The 8,422-nt window shown below is 63.0% G+C and overlaps 1 protein-coding gene across 4 annotated transcripts; it reads left to right on the top strand.

Annotated features, from left to right (window-relative positions):
- PYM1 (PYM1 exon junction complex associated factor) lies at positions 1 to 8,114 on the top strand. 4 transcript variants are annotated; one of them, XM_048831601.2, is made up of 3 exons: positions 1 to 57; positions 5,060 to 5,153; positions 7,201 to 8,114. In XM_048831601.2, exons 1-3 carry the CDS (start codon positions 27 to 29, stop codon positions 7,715 to 7,717), a joined length of 642 nt encoding a protein of 213 aa, XP_048687558.1. In that variant the 5' UTR covers positions 1 to 26; the 3' UTR covers positions 7,718 to 8,114. The 4 variants fall into 4 exon arrangements, with proteins under 4 accessions (XP_048687558.1, XP_048687556.1, XP_048687557.1 ...); XM_048831599.2 differs by having other exon boundaries at positions 24 to 57; positions 5,036 to 5,153; XM_048831600.2 differs by lacking the exon at positions 1 to 57 and adding an exon at positions 2,207 to 2,293.
- Positions 8,115 to 8,422: the final 308 nt, after the last annotated feature.

The following is an 8,422-nucleotide window of genomic DNA, read 5'->3' as shown; positions in this document are numbered from 1 at the left end:
ATCAGCCGCTTGTCTTTCTCCCCAATATGGCTGCTGCTGGAGACCCTAGTGCAACAGGTGAGGGTAGTGAGATCCCTATAGCGTGAGAATCCTATTTCCCTGAGAGGTGCTTCTCTGTTTAGTTGGCAGCTGCTGGGGTGCAGAGGGGAGCTCCATAGGGTGTCTGCAGGCTGGCCCCATGCCTGTGGGAAGGCTGGCCTCCTGGCATTGCTGTTTACAGAGTCTATTTTTAAGCTGCTGTCATTCTGTTCCAAAAGCAGGGTGCACTTTATGGCTTTAAATGCATAGGGAGCGCCTGGGTTTTGCCTAAATAAATTATGGGTGTTCCCTGCCTGAGGAATGGATCTAATCCCTGTGTAACTAAATTACCCCATGCTCTACTAATTGGATTGATCACTGTAACTAGTTAATTAACTCCAGCCAATCTTTTCAAACCAGATTCTTTGCTGATATGGAAATAATTATCTACTGACCTGGAGGTTGTGAATCAAATCAGAGGCTTTATTGCAACTCCAGGGGAAATTGTCTTTTCCCTGCCATCTGGCCTGGCTCTCCAGCTGTCCTAATGCCTTGTTAAGGGTGGCAGGGAGGAAATGCTCTATAGCTGGGCAGGGTGAGTGGCTCTTCTCTGTCACTAACTAAAGAAACAAAACGAAACACAAATCTCTTGGGTTGCAAACGTCAACCCCAGTGTTAATCAGAAGGTGGAATATAACGCAAGAGGTCTGCTCGGCCCGTCTGCTCGCTTCCCTGGGGAGGCAGGATGGCCCAATGGTTATGGTGCTGTCTAGGATGGGGGAAACCCAGGTTATGTCCTTTCTTTGCCCTGGGAGTATGACCAGAACCTCTCTGTGCCAGTTCTCCTCCTGTAGAACGGGGATCGTTGCATTTCCCAGCCTCACTGGGTGTGTGGGGTAAGAATGTGAGAGGCTCCGATACTAACTGTTGGGGGCTGAATACGTGCCTATGACAGACAGCTCAGCAAGGGTGGAAATACCGTCTGTCACTGCCAAAAGTGATCAGGCAGCTGCTGTGCTGTGATCAGCCACTGTAACCGCTTCCCTAGCGTGCTGTTCCCTTGGCCGGCCTCCCCGCCCCGCTGCCACTTGTCAGATCTTGGGTTGACAGCGCCTTGAGGTGGGGGCTGGCTTTTCGCGGTGGGGGAGGTGTATGGACACAGGGTTTCCAACCCCAAGTGTCCAACAATCCATTCTAGAGCCTGGAGGCCAGAGGGGCCCATTCGATCACCTGCTCTGACCTGCTGCCTAGCACAGAACAGAGGCTTTCGCCCAGTGCCCCCGGTGTGGAGCCGGAGAGCTAGTGTGTGGCTAAGGCAGCCAGGAGACCCCAAGCGATGGATGATCACCCACCACTGTGGGGAGCTGGGTCCAGGGGTTTAGCCCCAGAACGTTAGCAGGGAGGGGGTTATGTCCCATTGGAATCAGCCTGGCTTTGGCTTCCAGGCAGGTTCTTGTGCCTGGCTTGGCTGGTGACCCAAAATCACCTTCCCGGTCTCTTGGAGGCGCTAAGCAGGCTGAGCTCCGGGTATCTCCTCGGGAGCCTTTTCGCCAGCCCTCGTGGCGGTTGGGCGGCGCCATCTCCGCTTCCTCGGCATCCTTTTAAAAACGCCCCACCCCAGGCTGGGCCTTGTCCAGAGGGAGAATTGCCCCCCAGCTCCTTGCTGCTACTGCGTGTGAGTGTGATGGATGGGGGGGCCGGGGGCTGTTTGCGGCTCCTGGCAGTGGGGGGGATGTGGCTGTCACGAGGCGCAGAGGGCCTCAGGTGCTGACCCCCAGCCCAGCTGCAACCCCAGGCCAATGTGGGGCTGGGTTTCAACCTCCGACCCTGCACCCCACCCTTGGGAGATGCCCCGTTCCCGCCCCCTCCTCTCCCAGCCTGGGGCTAGTCACTCCCCCCCCCCCCCCCCCGACATGCCCGGGCAGGATTCGAACCCCTGACTCCCCCATGAGCTGCCCCATTTCTGCCCATCCCCCTGGGGCAGGGTTTGAACCCGGAACCCCTCCCCCCCCACAAGATGTCCCTGTGGAGGCCTGTGTCCCACGTGACTCTGTGTGTGTGGAGGGGGGGGGTCGCTTAGCCTGAGCCCCAAAGGATTCTGGGAAATGTCTCCCCACCCCTTCGAGCCCTCTGGCGGTCGGTGTCTCTTTAAAAACAAGATGGCCCCCGGCCCGGCTGCCCCCGCCCGCCACGCCCCTTCCGGGGGGCGGGGCAGAGTGGCCGGAAGTGGGTCGCGTTTCCAAGATGGCGACTCCCTATGTGACTGACGAGACCGGTGAGTGCGGAAACCGCTTCCGGGAGGTGGGAGCCCCCCAGCTCCGGCCCCTCCCCCCGCCCGGGCCCCTCCCCCCAGCTCCGGCCTCACCCCCCCCCGCCTGGGCCGCATCCCCCCCATCCTGCCCCCAGCTCCCCCCCCCGCCCGCATCCCCCCCCATCCTGCCCCCAGCTCCCCCCCCCGCCCGCATCCCCCCCATCCTGCCCCCAGCTCCCCCCCCCGCCCGCATCCCCCCCATCCTGCCCCCAGCTCCCCCTCCCCCCCGCCCGCATCCCCCCCATCCTGCCCCCAGCTCCCCCTCCCCCCGCCCGCATCCCCCCCATCCTGCCCCCAGCTCCCCCTCCCCCCCGCCCGCATCCCCCCCATCCTGCCCCCAGCTCCCCCCCCGCCCGCATCCCCCCATCCTGCCCCCAGCTCCCCCTCCCCCCCGCCCGCATCCCCCCCATCCTGCCCCCAGCTCCCCCTCCCCCCGCCCGCATCCCCCCCATCCTGCCCCCAGCTCCCCCTCCCCCCCGCCCGCATCCCCCCCATCCTGCCCCCAGCTCCCCCTCCCCCCGCCCGCATCCCCCCCATCCTGCCCCCAGCTCCCCCTCCCCCCCGCCCGCATCCCCCCCATCCTGCCCCCAGCTCCCCCTCCCCCCGCCCGCATCCCCCCCATCCTGCCCCCAGCTCCCCCTCCCCCCCGCCCGCATCCCCCCCATCCTGCCCCCAGCTCCCCCTCCCCCCGCCCGCATCCCCCCCATCCTGCCCCCAGCTCCCCCTCCCCCCCGCCCGCATCCCCCCCATCCTGCCCCCAGCTCCCCCTCCCCCCGCCCGCATCCCCCCCATCCTGCCCCCAGCTCCCCCTCCCCCCCGCCCGCATCCCCCCCATCCTGCCCCCAGCTCCCCCTCCCCCCGCCCGCATCCCCCCCATCCTGCCCCCAGCTCCCCCTCCCCCCCGCCCGCATCCCCCCCATCCTGCCCCCAGCTCCCCCCCCGCCCGCATCCCCCCCCATCCTGCCCCTTGTCCCCCCCCCGCCCGCATCCCCCCCATCCTGCCCCCAGCTCCCCCCCCGCCCGCATCCCCCCCATCCTGCCCCTTGTCCCCTCCCCCCGCCCGCATCCCCCCCATCCTGCCCCCAGCTCCCCCTCCCCCCGCCCGCATCCCCCCATCCTGCCCCTTGTCCCCTCCCCCCGCCCGCATCCCCCCCATCCTGCCCCCAGCTCCCCCTCCCCCCGCCCGCATCCCCCCATCCTGCCCCTTGTCCCCCCCCGCCCGCATCCCCCCATCCTGCCCCTTGTCCCCCCCCGCCCGCATCCCCCCCATCCTGCCCCCAGCTCCCCCTCCCCCCCGCCCGCATCCCCCCCATCCTGCCCCCAGCTCCCCCTCCCCCCCGCCCGCATCCCCCCATCCTGCCCCCAGCTCCCCCTCCCCCCCGCCCGCATCCCCCCCATCCTGCCCCCAGCTCCCCCCCCCGCCCGCATCCCCCCCATCCTGCCCCTTGTCCCCCCCCCGCCCGCATCCCCCCCATCCTGCCCCCAGCTCCCCCTTCCCCCGCCCGCATCCCCCCCATCCTGCCCCCAGCTCCCCCTTCCCCCGCCCGCATCCCCCCCATCCTGCCCCTTGTCCCCCCCCGCCCGTATCCCCCCCCATCCTGCCCCCAGCTCCCCCCCCGCCCGCATCCCCCCCATCCTGCCCCTTGCCCCCCCCGCCCGCATCCCCCCCCATCCTGCCCCCAGCTCCCCCTCCCCCCGCCCGCATCCCCCCCCATCCTGCCCCCAGCTCCCCCTCCCCCCGCCCGCATCCCCCCATCCTGCCCCTTGTCCCCCCCCCGCCCGCATCCCCCCCATCCTGCCCCTTGTCCCCCCCCGCCCGCATCCCCCCCATCCTGCCCCCAGCTCCCCCCCCCGCCCGCATCCCCCCCATCCTGCCCCCAGCTCCCCCTCCCCCCCGCCCGCATCCCCCCCATCCTGCCCCCAGCTCCCCCTCCCCCCGCCCGCATCCCCCCCATCCTGCCCCCAGCTCCCCCTCCCCCCCGCCCGCATCCCCCCCATCCTGCCCCTTGCCCCCCCCGCCCGCATCCCCCCCATCCTACCCCCAGCTCCCCCTCCCCCCGCCCGCATCCCCCCCATCCTGCCCCTTGTCCCCTCCCCCCGCCCGCATCCCCCCCATCCTGCCCCTTGCCCCCCCCGTGCCTTGGTGTCGTGCAGCCCCCCACTTTGTCCCCTGCCCCCCTTAACCAGTCACGTGTCGGGGCGCCCCCCCTTCAGCCTCGCTCAGGACCGCGCTGGGCTGTTTCCTCCCTGTGGCCCCCCCGCCCCGAGGAGCCCCATCCCGGGCCGTGGCCCGGGGGGCTGCGCTGGTGGAGGGGCTGCGGGGCAGGCCCTGCGGGTAGCGAAGGACCGGGGGCTCCTCTGCGGTAGGAGGCGGCTCCAGGACGGCCCCATTGAGCCGGCCGCCCTGGCGCAGCCTTAGACTAATCCTCGGAGGCCTGACTCCTTGGGTGACCTAATCCCCCCCCCCGCCCTGTGCCTCGGTTTCCCCATCCGAGGGTCCAGCGCTGACCAGGGGCGCGTGGCGGGGAGGAGCTGGTCTTCAGTTTGTCTGTAAGCTGTCTGAGCGTTGCCAGAGAGACAAGGTGGGGCAGGTGACCTCTTTTATTGGACGGGGGCTCTTGGTTGGCCGTGTCTTACTGAGCAGCCTTTAGGTGAATATTGAAATCACTTTTTCCCTTCCCCCCTCTTTAAAATATCCCATCACAGACAAAGATGCTTGTAACGTTTCAGGGAAGTACATTGCCTCCACACAGCGCCCTGATGGGACCTGGAGGAAGCAGAGGAAGGTGAAGGAGGGATACGTGCCCCAAGAAGAAGTGCCGGTGTAAGTCGAATTCTAGTCCTTATGGCTGACCCCTCCGTAGAGCAGGGGAGGGCCTCTGGGATCTCTTGTATGGCCCATAGTGTGTGGGCTGTTACACAGTCCAACTCCTCACGACTGGAAACCTCGACAGCTCCTAATGCTGTGAGATTGTCTGCTTCTACAGCACCGAATGTGTGCCTGGAGCTTCAGCCCATTCGGCGGACAGGTAGCCTGCTTCCTCAGCTGGGCTACCCAAGAAAGTGGCACTGGTTTCACTTAAGGTGTGATGTTAAGCTGGTGCGAAGTGTTGTGTGTGCACTCCTTTGGATTCGGGGCGTTTTCTTTTGGCTTAGCGTAACCCTGTTCTTAAAGGCCATAAACTAGCCTGAAGAAAGCCAGTCTCTCAGCAATAACTGTCTCCGCAATAACTGTCCCCATGGGTTTGCACTGATATAGGTTAAACTGCTACAGTTTTTGCATGTAGGCCTGAGACCCCTCCTTCCTTCAGCTAGCTTCCCTTTAGGGTAACGGCACATCTTACCATTGTCAGTCCTCTCCCGGCCCACCTCTTAGCTGGGTGCAGCGTGACGAGCCAGGCAGTTGTACGTTTGGGGCCTGCTCGCTGCTTGGGGTTGCTTTCCCCCAAGGATCCATGGGAGGCTTTGTGGCAGAGTTTGAAACACGTTCTTTAAAAAGAGAGGAGAGCTCAGTACTCCACAGGCCAGACTAGATGATCCCAAGGGTGTCTCTGGCTTTAAATCTATGAATTCTCTTCGTTCCCTAATGCAAGCCAGGCATTCCTGTCAGCCCCTGAAGTGCTGATCCCAGCTCTTCTCACGTGGCAGAGCATGTTCAGTGAGCTCCCAGGGCATCTGGCTTGGCTTCAGAATTCCCATGTCCCCAGACAGGTAATTAGTGAGCTCGAATGGGGGTTGGGCTTAGCATGGCGCTGTGGATCTACGTCGGCCCCCATGGGGGCTCATCGACTCTCAGACGTGGGATGTGGCTCCCACTCCTTGCTATAACCCAAGGCCAATTGGCTGTCAACTTTCTAGGCTTCCAGATTGGGCCACAAAGTTTTGGGAATGTGGCCATTTGTTGGAGTTGAACCTGCCATCTCCAAACCCTTTGGGGAATACTAAAGATGGCCTCCCTGCCCCCGTCTCTCGAGGCCTTGCCCTGCCTCAGAGGGAGTCTCTGCTTTGGGAATCTTGTGAGGTGTTTTCAGCATGCTAGTGCTGTACTTACACACCAAACATCCTCACGCTGGCCCAGCGCGAGTTGATCTGAGAGGGGCCACAGGGCAGCAAAACCTCCTGTCTCCCATTGGGCAACATCTGTCAGGAACGGTGAAACAGAGAGGCTGTCCCATGTTTCCAAATCAAGCCCCTTGAAAATCCCCCCCGCCCAGCGCCCCCTCGGCTGTAATGATTTATAACCATGTGTATGTACTGTTGGGTTACATCGTGAGATCTGAGTCTTTTTTCAGGTGCCTGACCAACTTTGACCCCTTCTTATACCATAAGATGTAACCTGGCGGTATGTATTAACTCCCCTTATAAATCATTCTGGTGGGTGGCTTCAGCAGGGCTCTGGATGGGTCCTGCCTGCGAGGATAACCTCAGCTGGCATTGCTAGTCTCAGGCATAGAGCTCAGGTACTCGCAAACAGTGCTCAAATCCTGTAATGTTCAAAGTGTGTCTGTTCCATGGAGGCTCACTCCTCAGGTCCTGGGCGTCTCCTCCCGCCCTGAGGGTGGCGGCCAAGTGCTGTGATTCCTTTGCCCTTTAGAGTTCTCACTCAGTGATGCTGCTGTTCTGTGGGGCCTGAAGAGTGGGGCTGAGCGCTCATGACTCATTGGGTGGTGATTGGACCAGTGGGTTCTCAGCACGTCTTGCGGTGGGCTGGATCTGCAGGGGCATGGCCTTGCGGCTCTGGGTGTGTCCAAAGCGCCGCTGCAGTGGGATTAGAGAGCGTTGGAGCTGATGGCCGCCATATGTACCAGCTGGCTGGCTCCTGTTCTTCGTGTGTGGGAGAGGAAAGTCCTGATGGATTTTGTTCTGTGCAGGTATGAGAATAAGTATGTGAAGTTTTTCAAAAGCAAACCAGACCTGCCCCCTGGTCTGAGCCCCGAGGCCAACGTGCAGCCAGGCAAGCAGGCCGCCAAGGCAGAGAGCAGCGAGACAGGACTGTCCAAGACAGCCAAGAGGAACTTGAAACGTAAGGAGAAGAGGAAGCAGCAGCAGGAGAAAGGGGAGAGGGAGACGGACGAACTGATCCAGTCGCTGGAGAAGGCCGCCCTCTCGGGGGGCAGCAGCAGGGACAGGCCCCCCCCAGGGGATGGTAAGTCAGCCCCACGGCAGCAGCAGGCCTGCGGCGGAAAGGCCCTGGGGGATGGGGACTCCTCAGCCTCTGAGAAAACAAAGAAGATGAAAAACCTGCAGAAGAAGCTGCGGCAGGTGGAGGAGCTGCAGCGGCGGCTGGACTCCGGGGAAATAAAGCAGCCGACGGCAGAGCAGCTGGAGAAGCTGGCGCGGCGGAAGGCCTTGGAGGAGGAGCTGGAGGACCTGGAGCTGGGTTTGTAGGGGGTGGGGGACGGGACGGGGGGAGACTCTGACCCAGACTCGGTGCACGCAGGGTGAATGAGTTCTGCCAGCTGTGCTGACCAGAGCCCCAGCTGCCCCGCTGGTCTCTGCTGGGTTTTTGGTTGGGTGCTGCCCGGTTTTTAAGAACAATTTTCCCGGCTGTCGATGTTAGAAACTCGACAACTCTTCATGTACCTCTCTCCTTTTCCATTGTTTTATTTGGGGGGTGGGGGGAGGGAAGGCTGGGGATGTTGTTGGGATGGGGTGGGTGGGGCTAGCATCCCATGGCTGTTTCCCCAGCCCTGTAGGATTCCCAGGTCCTCAGTGTTCTGTGTTCCAGCCACTCACTCCTCCTTTGATTTTTAAAAATGACGCAATAATAAAATTGCAGCAGTGACTTCGGCGTCTGGGATTTTGTTTTGCCTTCAAGCCAAGCTGCCTTCGGGCCCCTGCAGAGTCTCGCTGGCTTCTCTGGAGAGTCTGTGCTCTGCGTGCTGGAGGGAAAGCTGAGGCGCGCGCCCGTCCCTCAGGAGAACACGCCCATCCTCCCCACTTCAGCCCCACAGTGTGGTAAAGGCCTACCTAGAATGCGTGGCTACCCAGAGTAGATTGTGTAGCTTTCTGGAATATATGCTTGCTCTGTGTCTTCCATGATCTGATGAGCAGAGAACTAGTAAACAGTTGCTGGCCCTTAACGTATCTTCA

This window comes from Caretta caretta, chromosome 20 (genome assembly GCF_965140235.1).
Source record: "Caretta caretta isolate rCarCar2 chromosome 20, rCarCar1.hap1, whole genome shotgun sequence".
NCBI lineage: Eukaryota > Metazoa > Chordata > Testudines > Cheloniidae > Caretta > Caretta caretta.
The sequence above is the reverse complement of the archived record's forward strand: the minus strand, read 5'-3'. Positions and strand labels throughout refer to the sequence as shown.

What these genes read in the sequence shown, in the direction of transcription:
- PYM1 (XM_048831599.2), top strand. Translation starts at nt 27, where the DNA reads ATGGCTGCTGCTGGAGACCCTAGTGCAACAG. An exon ending in TGGAGACCCTAGTGCAACAG is followed by an intron (nt 58 to 5,035) that starts GTGAGGGTAGTG and finishes ATCCCATCACAG; the next exon opens with ACAAAGATGCTTGTAACGTT. An exon ending in CCCCAAGAAGAAGTGCCGGT is followed by an intron (nt 5,154 to 7,200) that starts GTAAGTCGAATT and finishes TGTTCTGTGCAG; the next exon opens with GTATGAGAATAAGTATGTGA.